This window comes from Natator depressus, chromosome 20, assembly GCF_965152275.1.
Source record: "Natator depressus isolate rNatDep1 chromosome 20, rNatDep2.hap1, whole genome shotgun sequence".
Taxonomy (NCBI): Eukaryota; Metazoa; Chordata; order Testudines; family Cheloniidae; genus Natator; species Natator depressus.
Window position 1 is genome coordinate 4,815,141 of NC_134253.1, and position 17,709 is coordinate 4,832,849.

General features: G+C 56.6%; 1 protein-coding gene across 2 annotated transcripts in view; it reads right to left on the reverse strand.

Moving 5' to 3' along the window:
- The window catches only part of COL2A1 (collagen type II alpha 1 chain), a 64,067-nt gene that overhangs the window by 24,785 nt on the left and 21,573 nt on the right, over positions 1-17,709 (reverse strand). For both annotated transcript variants that reach the window (XM_074935511.1, XM_074935512.1), the window contains 14 exons: positions 13,600-13,644; positions 12,634-12,687; positions 10,416-10,514; positions 9,461-9,505; positions 9,105-9,203; positions 7,935-7,988; positions 6,518-6,625; positions 6,011-6,064; positions 5,122-5,220; positions 3,665-3,718; positions 2,212-2,310; positions 1,679-1,732; positions 967-1,020; positions 205-258 (listed from right to left, as the gene is read on the reverse strand). In XM_074935511.1, coding sequence (XP_074791612.1) covers positions 205-258; positions 967-1,020; positions 1,679-1,732; positions 2,212-2,310; positions 3,665-3,718; positions 5,122-5,220; positions 6,011-6,064; positions 6,518-6,625; positions 7,935-7,988; positions 9,105-9,203; positions 9,461-9,505; positions 10,416-10,514; positions 12,634-12,687; positions 13,600-13,644 — 972 coding nt within the window. The remainder of the gene's footprint in view (positions 1-204; positions 259-966; positions 1,021-1,678; positions 1,733-2,211; positions 2,311-3,664; positions 3,719-5,121; positions 5,221-6,010; positions 6,065-6,517; positions 6,626-7,934; positions 7,989-9,104; positions 9,204-9,460; positions 9,506-10,415; positions 10,515-12,633; positions 12,688-13,599; positions 13,645-17,709) is intronic.

Below are 17,709 nucleotides of genomic sequence, written 5' to 3' on the forward strand. Positions count from 1 at the left end.
TCTGGCACATGGGGCATCCGCTCCTGGAAGCAGCCAGCCTGCTGGCACTAGGGCTGAAGCATGTGTCTAAAGCCTCCAACAGAGATACACTGAGCAGGCCAGAGCTCCTGGTTGTTTAGGGGGATGGAGCTCGGGGTGCAGGTATTTACAGAACTGCCCTGACCCCACACTGCAAAAGGGTTAAAAGGCATCGCTCCTACTCACCTGGAAGCCAGAAGGACCTGGCGAGCCCTGCTCACCCCTCTCTCCAGCAGGCCCCTGCAGAAGGAAGGGAGAACTGTGAGCATAAACTACATCCGGTCCTGACCCCAGATTTAGGGCCCAATGGGGAGGACAGTGATAGGACAGGGCTACGGTGCCCGTGATGGGACTGGACACGTCATCCAGGACACCCACCCTGTGTGGTAGCCCTTGAAGTCGGATATCTGTGACGTGCCTGGTTTGTTTTACTTTGATTTGTTCTCTAAACCAGGTTCCCCTATGTTAGAGCAGCCAGGCTCTGGCAAAAAAAAATTAAACCCAGAGCGCCCTCTGGTGGCTACATGTGGGTTCTACATTGCAACCGGATTCCGCTCAGCATCCATCCACCCCTGTTATTGGGTGAAGTGTGGACTGGCAACTCACGGACCAGGCGAGGTATAGGGTCCCAGTATGGGGAACTGGGAAAGAGGCAAGACCCCCAGTCTGGGTGAACTGGGAAACAATCCTCCAGTCTGGTAAAGGAGCAGGGTCCCCCAGTCTGGGGTAACTGGGCAAGGGGCAGGGTCTCCCAGTTTGGAACTGGGAAAGGAGCAGATCCCCCAATCTAGTGTAATGGGGTCTCCCAGTCTGGGTTGCTCTCCAGGAAAGAAATCCCAGTCTCTGTGACCAGCAGGCCTATGGGTCAGCCATCCTGCCCGGGTCCATCTCTGTATTGTGGCTAGAGAGACCAGCCTCGCTGATTTCCTTCTAGCAGCAAGTACTCACGGAAGGTCCGGGGGGGCCGGAAGCTCCTGTCTCACCATCTTTGCCAGGAAGACCCTAGAGAGAAAAGAAACCCCCAGGGCATTGATCAGTGAGCCCTTTTTAGCTACCAGACTGCTGTGCTTTTAAAATTCCCTCCCGGGACCTCGCAATCTTTCTCTGCTCCTGGTGTAACGGACTAGGCAGCAGTAGATTTCTCCGTCTATCTGTCCATTTATCCCGCTGTCCATCCATCCAGCTGGGCTCTCACCTGGGCCCCATATCACTAGGGCTTTGGTGCACCCACCAAATTCTGAAAAATCAAAACGCTGCTCCTTGAGAGAGGAAGGTGCTGAGTTCAATTCCTGGCTTGGCCCGGCTGAGTCACTTAATCTATCCAGCCCTGTTTCCATCTGTACAATGGGGCTCCCAATGCTGCCTTTGTCACACATTAAGTGACCCTCCTAAAACAAGATCTCTGCCAGCCAGGGGCAAAACTGGGAGGGAATCTCCCAGGAGCAGTGCGGGGAACCCTGTGGCGGGGGATATTTGAAGCTAGACTGGAGAGCCTTCTGTTAAAAGTGCAAAGGGGAGCAATCCTGCCTTGCCCCCTGGGAAATGGACTGGCCAGAGTCTGATTCTGGGCGTGGCTGCCTGCAGGGAGGGGCTGAGATCTCTCCATGGGGTGTCAGCCTGTGTTGTAATAGAGGGGGGCGGGGAAGATAAACCCACTTACTCTCAGACCAGGAGCGCCGGGCAATCCCTTCTCTCCAGCTTTACCAGCCTCGCCCTAGGAGGAAAGAGAACACACGGCGCGGTGAACGAGGCTCCGATGTGACCAGAACAGGCTCAGGGATGTGGCTAGCAGCAGCTGTCCAGACTGACATCAGCAGGAGTGATACAAATGGGGTCCATGGAGCTGGGGCTAGCCTAGTCCTGGCTCCACTCCGGCTGAGCTGAAGAAACGGCAGCTCCACGGGGCACCTGGACATGTTGGCGCCAACTCGGGGATTTCCCAGGGTCCTTTGCTTCGGGCCTCTCATTCCTCCTTTGCCCGATGCCCGCTCAGTGGCGAAGCTCTACCCCTGGCGCAGGGCTGTACATGTCGTATATGGACTGCAGAGATGGACTGCGGGGGGGCCCACTGCCACTGCAAGATTCTCCATCCCCCGCGGCCTCACTGGGGTGCTGTCCCTTGGCCCACGCTGCCTGGCGGGAGGGGGGCATGGGGGGGTGGGGTGGGGTACCACTTCAGGAACGTGTACTTACGTTAGCACCTTTTGGCCCTGGGAAACCCATGACGCCAGGCTGCCCGCGAGCACCTTGTGGGCCTGGCGGGCCAGGGCGACCGTCCTCACCAGGGGCACCCTGCAGGGAGGCACAGAGGTTGGCACGTTAGTGGATGATCTCCCTCTTGCACTCTGAGCAGCCCCCACGTGCAGCCTGTAGGAACCTGCGGCTTAGTCTGGGCAAGAGCGCTGGGTGTCCCATCAACTGTTGCGTTCTGCACACAAGGCTCAGGCGCCAACAGTGCCAAAGGCCGGGGGCTTCGTTCCCCCCCGGCAAAGCGCTGAGTTGAGGCTGTGCTGTTTTCGGCGCTACGAGGCACTGCCCTGTCCCAGGAGGGGAGCACATTGCCAGGGGGCATTCTGAAAGTGCCATGATCACCCACCACTCCGCCACGCTCCCCTGGAACACGCCTGCTAGCACGTGGCACACAAACACATGAATTAGTGCTTCTTGCCCCAAAATATCTGCACCTCCCCAGCACCCCCCAAAGCACAGCACCCACCCAATATCCCCACCCCAATCACAGCCCCCCCAGTACTGCCCAAAGCACAGCACCCACCCCATATCTCCACCCCAATCACAGCCCCCACCCAGCACCCCCCAAGCACAGCACCCACCCAATATCCCCACTCCAATCACAGTCCCCACTCAGCACCTCCCAAAGCACAGCACCCACCCAATATCCCCTCCCCAATCACAGCCCCCACCCAGCACCCCCCAAAGCACAGCACCCACCTAATATCCCCTCCCCAATCACAGCCCCCACCCAGCACCCCCCAAAGCACAGCATCCACCCAATATCCCCACTCCAATCACAGTCCCCACCCAGCACCTCCCAAAGCACAGCACCCACCCAATATCCCCTCCCCAATCACAGCCCCCATGTAATATCCCCACCCCAATATCCCTCCAAAGCACAGCACCCACCCAATATCCCCACTCCAATCACAGCCCCCACCCAGCACCCCCGAAAGCACAGCACCTACCTAATATCCACTCCCCAATCACAGCCCCACCCAGCACCCTCAAAGCACAGCACCCACCCAATATCCCCTACCAAATCTCAGTGCCCACCCAATATCCCCCCAATCATAGCCACTCGCTAATATACCCCCAAATCACAGCCCCCACCCACTACCCCTAAATATTAGTGCCCTCCAAATATCCCCCCAAATTTCAGCCCCCACCCAGCACTCCCCAAATCTCAGCACCCCCCAGTACCCTCAAAATCACAGCCCCCACCCAGTATCCCCCAAATCTCAACACTCACTCAATACTCCCAATGTCCAATATATACACCCAAAAACTTAGAGCCCACCTAGTACCTCCCAAAACTCAGAAGCCACCTCCTAGCCCCTTCCCCAAATTCAGCACCCCCTTAATTCAGTGCCCCTCAGAGCCCAACCCAGGAAGGAAGAGGAGTCTCACTTACAGAAGGACCGACTTTGCCTTGAGGACCAGCATCACCAGGGCGCCCAGTGAGACCCTGATGGAAAGAAGGAGGCAGGGAGTTAGGACTTTCCTGCGGGTCCCTGCACTAGCCCTGCTCTGTGCTGGTTGTTCCTGCTTGTTTGCCGGCACTCAGGAGACATTGAAACAGCCGGTCAGTTCGCCCCTGTGTCTTTGGAGGAGGGGACACCTCTGCTGCACACTACACAACAGGGCCCTGATCTCAGCTGGGGCAGGGACCGTCTCTCGCTGTGTGTCTGTGCAGCGCCTGGCACCACGGGGCCCTGATCTCAGCTGGGACAGAGACCGTCTCTCACTGTGTGTCTGTGCAGTGCCTGGCACCATGGGGGCCCTGATCCGTTAGGGCCTCTGGGTGCTACTGGAATGCAAAGAAAAAGAACGGAGCCTAGAGGAGCCCAGGCACGGGAATTATCCCCACTGCGGGGGAGGGGAGGAGTGTGATTCTCAGTGGGGAGTCATTGGGGCTGGATGCTTTGAATACAGTATTCAGTGTCCTTCTGAGGATCTGCCCCTATATGGTTCAGCCTCACTGGGTCATGTCACCAGCCAGGGGACTCCAGCTGCAGCCAGTTACCCTGGAGTCTGGCAGGGGGGGCTCAGCACTGTTGGAGCGCCCCCTGTCGCTGGGCTGCGGGGCTGCACATTCCCTTATTACCACCTGCCAAAGGCTCAGAGGGGAGTGCGCCCCAGGGGCACCCGGGCTATTGTGGTTAGTGCCACCTGCTGGTGCCTCGAGAGAGCTACATGTGCAGAAGATGGGATATCGGTGATAAACCGCTGGCTAGCAAAGGGAAAAGGTCCATCCAAAGCTCTCGGATTTCAGTGACAGGCACCTCCTGGTTTTGACAATACCTGCAATACCCAATCCTGGGAAACGTGGCTGTGTATCTGGGCCAGCACCGAAATCCAGCTCTCGACATCCCCTCCCCCCGGCCCCCCAAAAGTCTTATTCAGGCCCATTGACAGCCAGCGCTTCCCCTCACTGGTACCCACGTGCCGTCTCCTGCCTAGACTCTGGCTGAAGTGCAAACAGCTGGCGTTCTTGGCAGCACCGCATGCCAGCCCTGTGGGTGGGTCACCAGCAGAGTGATGCCTTGGGTTCTCTGGAGGCATGTTTGTCAGAGGGTGGAGATGGATGGCAGGAGAGAGATCACTAGATCATTACCTGTTAGGTTCACTCCCTCTGGGGCACCTGGCATTGGCCACTGTCAGTAGACAGGATACTGGGCTGGATGGACCTTTGTTCTGACCCAGAATGGCCGTTCTTATGTTCTTATGAGATGCATGGGAAGTTGGGGTTCCATTTCTGCTCCCCCACCCCAAGTAATGTTGCTTTCGCTAAACATTTTAACCCTTTCAGTCCCAGTTGTCAAGGCCAAGCTTGGCTGGGAGCTGATGCCATCTCCCCTCCATTCTCACCCTCGCGCCAGGCAGGCCGGGTTCTCCGGGACGTCCAGGATCACCAGTGGCTCCTTTAGGGCCCCCAAGGCCAGCAGGACCACGCTCGCCAGGGGCACCCTGTCCGGGGATAAGGAAGACATACACGTTAGCCAACCCCGTTCTAGGGGGCACCCAGGGGCAGGAGGCTGCACCACAACCAGTCTGGCTGGGGACAGGCTAGGCTGACGAAAGAGGCCTTAGCGTGTCATCGCTATGGGCCCCAATCTGGCTCCCGCTGGAGTCACCGAGACTAAGGCTGCTTTGCGTTGGGTCGATCCCTGTAAAAAGGTGCACTGGCTCTTTGGGGACTGGGATGGGAACTCCTCTGAGCCAGCCCCATCCAGCCTCGAAAGGTACTTGGGAGACAGGAGACATGGGCAATGGACTGATCTCATACTATCCCTGTAGTCTCCAACCCCCTCTCCTCTCAGCCTCTACTTCAGAACCAGGAGAGCACGGCAGGCTGGGAAATGGAGTCCACCGGGGCAGCCCTGTGGCAATCCCACCTGGGGGCAAGGCATGCTGGGAAAGAAGGGACATATATAAACCACAGCTGGGAGCTCAGAGAGGGCAGGAAGTTGGCTCTCTCCGGACAGAGTGCAGTGCCTTATGTTAGGGGCACCTTATTTTTGCTCAGGAACGGTTCTGGGGGCAGATGTTGCCGAACGGACCCGAGGAGTCATGCAGACGGTCGAGCGGCCCTCCTCCTGGGTGGATTGCACCAGACCCCAGGGCAGGGGATGTTCCTCTGCCTATAAATTCCACCCAGGACAGTAAGATGCCTAGGCTGAGTCTATGGCAGGTGACCCCTAGATCATTTGCTACCCCCATATTCTGCTCATTGAACAGGGGCAGTGATTTCACTCACCTTGGGCCCAGCGAGACCATCCTGACCTGGGAAGCCACGGTTTCCAGGAGAGCCCTAGGAAGGAGGAGACGACAAGGGTGGCATCAAGGTATTAGTTACCACTATCCTCCCTCCACTAGTTTCCCGGCACTGTACAGGCCAAGGAGATGGATGATCTCAGCAGTCCCCACCCCAAGTCACACACCTGTAGCTGAGCTCACTCTGAATTGGGAGTCCCAGGGCTCGCCCTGGGGTGGGCGTTACACTGCGAATCCCATGTGGCGGACACGCCATGAATGCCGGGGGCTTGCACCGTGATGGGCTCACATCACAGGGGCTGCCAATCCTGCAGCTCACCCCTCCGGGTGGCCTTTACACCCTGGCTCCTGGGGATCCTGCTACCGGAGCCGTTGCCCCGTGTATCCCAGGGCTCGTGCCACGGTGGCTGTCACCGGCTTTCTGTCCCGTGCCAGGCTGCCAAGCATGGTGATGTCTCCAGCGTGGAAGCATGATGCTGATGGCACTTACTCTCTCTCCGGGGGGTCCAACAGGCCCAGCAGCACCGGGCTCACCACGGCCACCTCTCTTGCCTTCTTCGCCAGCCGGGCCGGGTGCTCCCTGTGGCCCTGCGGGGCCCTGTGGGGGGACACAAGGAGAGCATGCATTAGGCTTCCTCGTCCTCTCACCCGCCACGTAGGACAGTGCGAGGGACCTTCCTGCACCAGCCACTGCGGTACATGGCCTCTATCACATACAAGCTGAGGCATGTGCATTGCAGGCAGGCAGCGTGGTCTAGTGGGTGGGGCCTGGCCCTCGGAGCCCAGCGACTAGGATCCTATTCCCAGCTCTGCTGTGTGACTTTGGGCAAGTTGCATCCATTTCCTCTACTAACCTCTGTCTGGTTCACTTCGACTGCAAGCTCCCCCATGGCAGGGACTGCCCGTACAGCCCCTAGCGCCGTGAGGCCCTGATCTCAGACAGAGCCTCTCAGAGCTGTTTAATAATAGCGACGTAGAAGGAACCCTGGCCAGATCCACCTCTCAGGCCATTGCCTCTCTCTGGGAGATGTAAACAGGAGCACAATGCAGTTCTGAACTGTTTGTGACCGCCCATCAGCACAAGGGTCCTGCAGGGTGGGCCAGATCCTGTGCTGGTGTAAATCAGCTGTAGCTCCTCAGACGTCAGAGCTGAGCTGATTTACACCAGCAGAGGATCTGGCCCCATTGTATTCAGGCTGGTTAATGGAGCGGTGAGAGAATGTTCTTGGCCTAGCGGAGAAGTTCTGGGAGGCAGAGGCTAAATGCAACAGGGTGGCTATTGTTTCCCTTCCGTGAGCTCAGCGCGAGGGCCCGGCAGGGCTTGCTAGCCAAGGGGCCAGTTAGGGGAAAAGGCTCATTAACTGCGGGAGAGACTCTCTCTTCTGCCAAGCGTGCCGTGAAGCAGGGAACAGGTGCATGGGGGAATGAGGGCTACCCCAGCACGGTCAAGGGATGGGATTCAAACTACACCCTGGGGAGGCAGGGCAGCCTAGTGGCTAGAGCACTGGACTGGAACTCAGAAGATCTGGATTCAGGGCTCTGCTGGTGACTTTAGGCAACACGTTCCCTCTCTCTTTCCTCCCGCACTAGTTAGGCCATCAGGTCTTTGGGGCAGTATCTGTCACTCACTACGTTAACCTGTCTACTGGAGAGACTAGCTCAGGACGTACCCTGTACATTGCTGTAAGGGCCTAGGGCTTGGGAGGAGAAGGTTGTCATTCTGTGATCAGTGCCTGAGAGTCCTGCCCAGAGAACCCTGCGGGCGTGTGCTGGAGGGTTACGTCCAAGGGGCGTCTGCGAGGGCACACCTGCCCACCGCTGGGTTCGTGCTGGATGGCCCATGACTATAAATCACAGGATTTCGTCAGACCGTAGATCACATTCGAGCTGATTTGCTGGATACTCACCGATTCACCTTTGGGGCCTTGTTCGCCTTTGAAGCCTGCAATGCCAGGGTCTCCCTGCAGAGAAAGAGAGAGCTCTCACTCATCGTCCCATGGGACCAGTGCCCACACGCTCCTCCAGGTACGTCTCCGCAGGCCGTGAATGCCGCTCGAGGGTGGATTTCCAAGGGAGCGGTGTTTGCACACCCTGAAGTATCCGATGGCGTACGCTGATCCCTTTCCCCGGGGCACATGGCAGGGGGAGGGGGATTTGGGACACATGGCCTGGAACAGCAGCCCAGGGCAGAATTTGTGGCAAAGGGAAGGGTAAGCAGCATCACGAGCAGTGTCTGGCATGGGGGACAGGAGACGCCGTCAGGTGGAGTCTGCGGTATGTGAGAGGGGAAGGTGGCACTGGGAGGAGAATGTGGCCCTGGGGGAGGCTGTGGCATCGGAGGCGGGAGGTCAGCACCGGGGGAGGCTGTGGCATCGGCAGGGGTTGGCACCGGGGAGAGGCTGTGGTGGCGGGGGGAGGGGTTAGCACCCGGGAGAGGCTGTGGCATTGGGCAGGGGGGAGCTGTCAGCACCGGGAGGAGGCTACGTTGTGGGGGGGTCGGCACCAGGGGAGGCTGTGGCATCAGGAGGCTCAGCACCAGGAAGAGGCTGTGGCGTTGGGGGGTTGGCACTGGGGGAAGGCTGTGGTGTCGGTGGGGGAGGGAGGTGTCAGCACCAGGGGGAGGCTGTGGCATGGGGGGGTCGGCACCAGGGGGAGGCTGTGGCATGGGTGGGGGGGTCAGCACCGGGGAGAGGCTGTGGCATGGGGGGGTCGGCACCGGGGGGAGGCTGTGGCTTGGGGGGGGTCGACACCAGGGGGAGGCTGTGGCATGGGGGGGATCGGCACTGGAGGGAGGCTGTAGCATGGGTGGGGGGTCGGAACCGGGGAGAGGCTGTGGCATGGGGGGGGGGGTCAGCACCGGGGAGAGGCTGTGGCATGGGGGGGTCGGCACCGGGGGGAGGCTGTGGCTTGGGGGGGGTCGACACCGGGGACAGGCTGTGGCATGGGGGGGGGTCAGCACCGGGGGGAAGCTGTGGTTTCGGGGTGGGGAGGCTGTGGTGTATGGAAGGGGGACGCGGCATTTCTTTGCGCTCTACAAACACGTCCCCTGCTACAGACCTGCTCCCCCACGTTCTTACCGTCTGACCTTTGGGACCCAGAGGCCCAGTTGCACCTTGAGGCCCGGGAGGCCCACGTGGCCCAGGGAACCCGGGGGCACCGGCAATTCCAGGAGCACCCTGTTGACAGCACAGAGGAGGCGGTGGTTAGGAGGTACAAGCGAAGGGTCCAGCCGTCCCCTCGCCCTGCAGCCGAGAATCCACCACATCCCTTGGCTCAGCATGTCCATGCGGCATTAATTCCCACGGCAGGGGCGGATGTACCTGCTGAGCTGGGCCAAGGCGACTTGAACCCCCCTCCTTTGTTGTCGCAGGCTCCGTCCACCCCCACTGAATTCCCCACTTCCCCTTGGGCGTCAAGGCCGAGTCCTACTCACAGCTGATCCTTTAGCGCCAGGGATGCCGTCAGTTCCAGGGTTACCCTAGAAGCAAGGAGAAGATCAATGAGCGACTAGCAAATCCCTTGCCAGTGGGCCAGGGAGGTCCTATGGGGTCTCAAGGGGAGCTGTCGTAGGTTCCACCAAAGAAACAGGAGCAAATTCAGCAGGGGGAGAATTACTCAACAAATTCCCCTCTGGGGAAAGGGTAAGAGGGCTGTGACTAAGGCTAATGCCCTGCAGTGACAGGTATCAATCAGACTAACAGCTGGAGGGGCTGGAGCAAGCCCTGACAGGCTGCAGCTGCAGCAGGGGAAAGGCAGGGTTAAAGACATATTGAGACCCTGGAGGGACAGTTCTGGTAATGGAACCCGCTAGGAAAGGAAGCTGGATCTAGATTCCAATTGACCAGGCACAGCTGCTAGCGGGAGTGGTGGCTCCTGCCACAATGCAGGGGGAAGAGATCAGGGATGCTAACGGAGGAGGAGGAAGGATGGTCTAGTGGATAGTGCTCTTCCTGTGTCACCTTGTGCCAGTCAGCTAGGCCCCTAACTCCTTTGATTTGGGTGGGAACTAGGGGCCTAAATACCTTTGAGGATCTGGACCTTCAAGTCCAGCGTGCCTCAGTTTCCCCACTGGTAAAATGAGGTTAATACTCCCTGTATCACTCATGGTGGGAGTGGGCGTGAGGCCGAATGAGGCTGGCTGACTGGGGCAGGAGAAGAGATACGAGACCAGAAGGGGGTCGTATTTGGAGGTGTTAAACTGGGCGGGGACCCTGCGCTCCTGAGGGACAGGGGTTCTTCAGGTAACTCATCACCTGGACAGGCTTTCTCCTTTCTCTGTGATTATAGCCCTTATCCCCCCCCCAAAGGCTTGGAGGCAATTAAGGACAAGAGCCCCCCCCCCGGCTAGGCAGCCCCTCTGCTGTGGCAGAAAGGGGCCAGTTACTTACGGGTGCCCCTGAAGGTCCGGGGGAGCCGGGAGTGCCAGATTCACCTCTGGGGCCTTGAGCGCCCTCAGGGCCACGAGCACCAGTGGGACCAGCTTCCCCCTGCGAAGGGAAAAGGAAAAGGGATAAAGAGAACAGAATCCCAGAGCGGAGAGGCAATGCCTAAATGCCATCCTGTTTGAACCACCCTGGCCTGGGAGGCTTCCATGTGGATGGGGCTAGACGCTCTGTCCAGTTAAAAGTGGAACAGCCTGTAAACAGGAGAGGTAGTGTGGCTTAGTGGGTGACTCCTCTCTGCCTGACCTCTAACACTGTCGGGTTGAGTGACCCTGTGCAATTCACTTTCCCCTCCCACCCTTGGTCTATGTAGACTGTGAGCTCATCTGGGCAGGGTCTGTCTGTGCAGTGCCCGGCATGGTGTGGCTCTGATCTCAGTGGGGTGTCTACATACTTCCCTAGTCTCTCTGGTCACTCATGATACAGCAGCTGAGGGGGCGGTGTGTGTCCCTGAACCTTTCTACAGAGGACACAAGGAGGAAGGAATCCACTCCCAGCACCAGTATTTATGAGTGTCTTTCTTCTGTCTCTTTCGGAGGATTTGGGGCCATGACTTTCCAAAGCGGCTGGTGATTTTGGGGACCCCAACTGAAGACGCCTTTCAAGAAGCCTGATTTCCAACATGTGCTGAGGGATCCACCCTCGGAAACCCAGGCCTCTTTAAGGGATCTCACGCCAGGCAGCCAAAATCACTATGTTTTTGGAAAAGATTGCTAAGATTTTGGAAAATCGCAGCCTTCCTCCACACATACCTTGAGCCTGCACTAGCCCCTGTCCCAACCCGCCGTGGCGGCTTTGCCTTTACTTGGGGATTTATTGCTTTTTCAATAAATTCTCTCCTCTTGGGATTAAAAGACCCGGGCGCTGAATAAAGAAACTTCAAACGCAGCTCACTGCTCTCATCTGCCCCCCAGCTGCATCAGGGAGGGGGAGATCATATGTCTTTCAATCTCCTCCAACGAGCCCACGCTGCTGCTGCTCATAATGAGGATGATTATTACTGAAGTGCCATTGTCTGCCTCTCCACGACCGCATCTCCATGGTGCCCTGTGCTGTCTGGTAACTGGGGAAACCAGCTGAGAGAATAGCAGCCAGGAGCCAAATGCCACATGCCTCCCAGCCAGACTCCTGCAGGGGGGATTCCCAGGGAAATATCCCTCTAGATCTCTCTCCTCCTTGCTGATCTTACAGGCCTCCCATGCATCTGATTAAAGAAATCACCAGGCTGGGACATGGTGGGGGGGAAGAGATAGGACTTATGGGGGTGCCCCTTGGACTGGATGGAGGTGGCATTGGGAAATCTGGTGGGGGTGGGGGCTGCCTCTTTTCAGATTGTCCTGGCCCTCTGGGTGGTCATTTTTCAGCTGGATGCTTTGCCCCGAGGCCTGGTTTTATTGACTTTTTATTTGTTTAACCAGGGGCTCAATCCTGAGCCAGCAAAGCCGTTAAACACAAGATTAAGGATAAACCCGTGAATGGGTCCCGTTGACGTTAATGGGATTGCCGCACGTGCCTAAAGCAAAGTGTGCGTTCTCCTGGTTCGGGGCCCCAGCACTCAAAATTTTTCAGGGCCGACCCCCTGGGGCAGCCCTGTTTACTCCCTGGAGTCACCTGCCCTTTTTCTCTCCCTCTCTCTGTTTTTTCTTCTTCTCTTTCTCTTGCTCCCTCTCCTTATCTCTCTCTTTCCCACTCTTTCTTCTTCCTCTTTTTCTCCTTCTTTTTCCATTTCTTTCTCTCTGTTTCTTTATCTGTTTTCTCATTCATTCTTTCTTTTTCATTCAGTTTGTCTTCCATTTTTTCTTTCTTTTTCCCTTTCTTTTCCCATTCTTCCTCTCTTTTCACTCTTCCTTCCCTTCTTTCTGACATTTCCCCCCATCTTATCTCTCTCTTTCTCCTTCATTCTTTCTGTCATTCACTCTCCTCCCATCCTTTCTTTTCTTTCTCTCTCTCTGTCTCTCCTTTCACACTCACTCCTTCTCATCCCATCTTTGCTCGCTGCTCCAGCAGGTGACCCTGAAAATACATGTCAGGCTGGAGGTGAGCGGAGGAACTGAAGCGCTCAGTGGATTTTCACTGATGCTTGCAAAAAGGCCGGGGGAGGGCATTTCTGGCAGGCCCCCCACTCAGCTACGTGAGAAGTGTCTGCCGGAGACTCATCACCTACCTTAGAGCCTGGGCCGCCAGGGAATCCAGGAGCTCCGGAGGGGCCGACGGGTCCCTGGGCGGAGAGAAACAGAAGTTAGAGTCAGCCCTCAAGGAAGAGCAGCAAAGTCCAAATTCAAAGATCAGGCAGGACGCAGCCATTTGGGGACGGTGCGTGGATTGAAGCCCACATAAGCACAGACAAAGGGCTCCTTATCAGGTGGGGAGGGGGGAGTGTCGCATGGTCCCCAGAGGGTTAAAATCTAAACCAGAGGGCCCACAAGGCGGGAGCTCCAGGGGACGAGTATAGGCCACTAGAGGGACTCGGGACAGCTTAGTTGCATGGTCTAGACAGGTGGGTCTCGCAGGGGCACTGCCAAGGGAAGTGTGCCAGACATGGGGTACGCACCAGCCCAGGGCTAGCGGCAATCAGTCCCTACCCCTTAGCAGAACAAGTGCCCAGACTAGTGACTATCTCCCGGCGGGGGAACTGTCACAGAGGGCTCTCATCGTATAGCTCACATGCACACATTGCTGGGGAACCGCACAGAACACGGTGAGCACCACTGGAGGGCTCACTAGCTATTTAAGGGGATACCATCCAATTCCTCTACTCTGCTGGGGAAAAGAGGGGGTGGACAATTGTTGGAGGGAGTGCGTGTGTGTGATGTTTTCAGTCTTATTGGGGGCGGGTGATCTCTTCAGGACAGGTCCCGGTGTTTCGTTCTGTGTTTGTACAGTGCCTGGCACAACGGGGCCCTGGGGCCGGGACTGGGCCTGAGAGGTGCTACAAACAATAAATAATAACTAGAACTCCTGCGCTTAGGATGTGATGTGGAGGGAGCCCAGGGTACACGGGCCGGGGCCCATTTTCAAAAATATTTCCAACCCTCTAAAACACACACCGTCGAGACAGTTTTCAGCAAAACTGTCCTGTGCAAAGACTGTAATTTTAGAAGATGTAATATACAGAAAACAAAGTACTTACAGGGGGGCCAGCTGGGCCAGGGAGACCGTCATTGCCACGAGCACCCTGTGGAAGCAAGGCAAAAGAGAGAGCCTCCTTAATAAGTGACACGACGTGTGACTAGCTAACAGGTAAGACAGTGTGGTCTAGTGGGTAGTGCACTAGACTGGGACTCAGGAGACCTGGCTTTTGTCCTCAGCTCTGCCAGTAACCTTGGGCCAGCCATTTCCCCTTGATCTTTTCTTTTTTCTGTGTAGATAGTTAGCTCTTTGGGGGCAAGGAGTGTCTCTTGCTATATGCTTATACAGCACCCAGCACGGTGGGGCCCTGATCTCAGCTGGGTCCTTTGTAATAAGAAGGTGACAGCAACCAGCGTCGCATTGCTCTGCTGGACAATGTCTGCTTAGGGGATGTCGGCGCAAAGGGGGAAGGGGTGAGCCAACGAGCCGCACAAGTTCCTAAGCCAAATTCACCTCTAGTGTCAATCCGTCGGTTTAAATGGAGCAGGGCTGAATCTGGCCCTTTAGATTTTAAAAGAAGGGTGGTGACGGGCTGTGACTCCTTTCCAGTTAAAGCTCTGAGGGAAGATGCAGAAAGCAGGAGGGATTTTTGCAAGCCACTGGGGGCTGCTGAATTCATGCAGCGAGGACAGTATAGGTATTGTAAGTTTAACATTGTCTCCACATGGGCTCGCATACTAAGCTACAGCCCCTAGGAGGCGCCATGTAGGAGCTCCCACCCGCAAAACATACCTTCCTTTACCAGTGTATTCTAAATATGGAGCAGAAGTCAGTGGGGCCAGTTCCTTAGATGGTGTCAGTTAACACCGCTCCATTGAAGTCCGTGGACCAGATGCCCAGCTCGTGTAAATCAGCTGAAGTTCCATCCAAGGCAATGGAGACGCACCACTTTACACCAGCTGAGGATTTGCAGTTGCTCTTTTACAGTAAAAGGGCCTGATTCTGGTTTCGCCTCGACCACTGTTTGCACACTGGTGTCACTCCACTGACTTCTGTAGAATGACTCCAGATTTTCAGCATCCAGCCCGTCTGCCTCAAACAGGACTTGACTGAGCATGGATTTCAGCATCCCCCTGCAAGCCACTAGTCCACAGTGAAGCACAAGTGAGCAGCCATCGTTCCTTTCCTGCACCAGGCAGCAGCTGAGAAAGCGCCAGACACGCTACAGGGGATCAGTAAAGGGGAGCCATCCTGATCTTGGAGGAAGTCCACTGCCACTGATGGCTTGACACCAGGGTGCACGAGAGCGGAATCGGGCTTTTGATGTGTCTGGGTAGCAGCCATGCTGTGCTTAAACAGACAGCTGAAAAAGTATCCGCGAAGCCTTGCCGTGAGGAATTCATTACCCAGAGGAAAGGGGGCATAAGGAGGAAATGAGATGAAAGCCTGCAATGCCAGGAAACATTTCTTCAGACTTAGATCTGCTTTATTAGGCCACGGAGCAAACTCCCAGGGGAAGCAGGAGGAGCCCTGGGCTGGACAAAGCCCTTTATTGTGAAAAACATCCCTGTGTTAGCTGGGGGCTGGGGACTGGACTGCAGATCCGGGACCCAAGTAGCTCTTTCCAGTCTGGCTCTGTGGGTCTGTAGATGTAGCAAACCAAAACCACTAAGGATCTAGAATTGCCAGCCCTAAACATTGAATGGTCAAGAGTCAGGCCTCAAAAATATGAGATTGGCTTAAAAATTATGAATTCTGGGTCTTTTTCTTTGTCTTCCAGTTTATTTTGCAATGGGATCACGTTTCTAAGCTTTTCTCTGCAACTAGAGAATGCATGCTGGCTAGAATCTTGCTGGGTTTTTTTAAGTGAAAGCTGAGATTCTCCCATATTCCCATGACTCCAGGAGCTGGGGCTTTCAGAAAACCACCAAATATCACAATGAAATCGCCAGAGTTGGCAACACAGAGATTGTCAGCGAAGGCTGACGCGGTCCGGGCTGTGTCCTGGGTACCAAAGTCTCGGTTCACACTGATGCTGAATTCCACACCAGTCTGGACTGGCGATGCTCGGATGGTTTACGTTACAGACCTTGGTGTAACTTTGACACTAACAGATGCCAGAAACAGCTGTTTCAAAGATGCATGTGGCCCGCCAGGAGGCAGCTGCCCTCAGGGAAACTTTGGCCCAAGTCCTCAAAAGTATTTAGGCACTTAACTCCCATTGGGCTGGGGCTGTCAGGGGGACGGCAGGGCCCCACCATGTTCACCCACCCTTATCGGTATGATACCGAAATATCTTCCCTGGCTCTTCATCGGCTTCAAGGCACTCAGCAGACGCCTTGCAGGAATCGGGGATGGGGCCAAAATCTCTTGCCGAACTTCCCAGCCATTCCAGGGGCTTTCATGGGCTCAGCGAATGGGGCGGGGGGATTTTATGCTTCACTATGTTACCAGCTGACAGCTGGAAGCCCTGGGGACTTATGAGAAAATGTAGGAAACGTGTCCAGGCACGACGGGCCTACCGGGTACTGCACTGAGCGCCTGAACTGACAGCTTTGCTTAGCAGTGCCCAGATCGCCTGTCGCTACGGCTCTTCCGTGCGACACACAAAGCGCTTGTATCTGCAGCTTTGCTAAGCAACACACCAAATGCCTGTACCTACAGCTTTGCTGAGCACCGCACCGAGCGCCGGTACCTACTGATTTCTTGTGCAATGCTCAGATCTGCTAAGAAATACACAGAGCACCTGTACCTCCCGTTTTTCTGTGCAACTCGAGAGCTCCTGTATTGGCTTTTGATCAGCACCGCACCGCGTGCCTGTCCCTAAACGTTTCCTAACTATGCAGAATTCTTCCGTCAACCTAGCTGCCGCGTCTCATGGAGCTGGATTACCTACATCGATGGGAAAAAACCCTTCCGTCGCTCCAGGGAGCGCCGTCGCGACGTGGACAGGGCCCGCGACTGAGCTGTGGACAGGGCCGGAGAGTGAGCATTACAGTCTCTCCGAGCCATGCACTCGGATGAGAGCTCAGTGCAGAGGGCCAAGCTGTACAGCTTCCCAGGGCTTCGCTGGGTGTCTAGGCCGGACCCCCTGCCCAGGGCTGAGTTTCACCCTAATTGCATACTCCAGGCAGGGATCCGGTCCGCCTGGCACAATATACCCATGACCTTGAAGAAGACAGCCCCTCCCTGTAGGCGGCAAGCAGGGGGCTTATGTCAGGTGCCCGCCGGGGAGATGTCAGGGTCAGTCATGTCAGGCAGACGCGGTGCACGGCAAGGAGCTGAAGCATTGGGAGAGCTCATTAGCAGCTCCCAAGCCTGCCAATGGAGCCAGGGCAGAGTTACCCACGACTGAGGGGTGTTAGGGGCCTATCTTGCAGCGGCTTTTAATGGGACTTGGGCGCATAAGCTCTGAGGCCCATTGAAAAAGCCAGCTTACGTGGCTCTGAAGGACATTCAGCTCATTGCAATCTAACGAGAGTCGCTTGGGTGAAGCCCACGCCGCCTGAGGCAACCCAAAGCATCTTGTTGTTGCAAACCGGGAGGCCCGACACAATCTGCCACTATCCGGTTGCGCAGCAAGGTGCTTCCCAAGCATGTCTCTGCTCTGACTCCTGCACCTCACGGCAGCACGATGCAGAGCCCTGCGCTGACTCCTGCAGCCCGCTGCATGTCCCGGCACTACCTCCTGCACCTCACGGCATGGCACGATGCAGGCTCCTCCGCTGATTCCTGCAGCCTGATGCACGCCCCTGCGCTCAATCCTGCAGCCAGATGCAGCCCGATGAACTCTAATTTCTGCAGTCCAGTGCACGTCCCAGCGCTCTCTCCTGCGCCCCTTGCAGCCTAGTTCGGGTCACTGTGAGGCAGGAAGGCCAATGCAACACGCTGCCCCGCTGCAATACGATCCGATGCAATGCAGCACAAGCCTTCACTAGGCGGCCTGAACCCAGCTGCAGCACAGCAAACGGGCAAAGGAAGCAGTGGGATGCAACTCACCGCAGGACAGCATGATTCATGGGGCAAGGCACTGCACAGAGACCACACTCATCGCTCGCCTACGGACCACAGTCTTCCCTCCCTGCTGTAAACTGGTCTCTGCCAGGACAGATCCTTGCAACAGGATTGTCCTTAACATTTGCACAGCCCCAACCTGCCAGAAGGGGGTGGA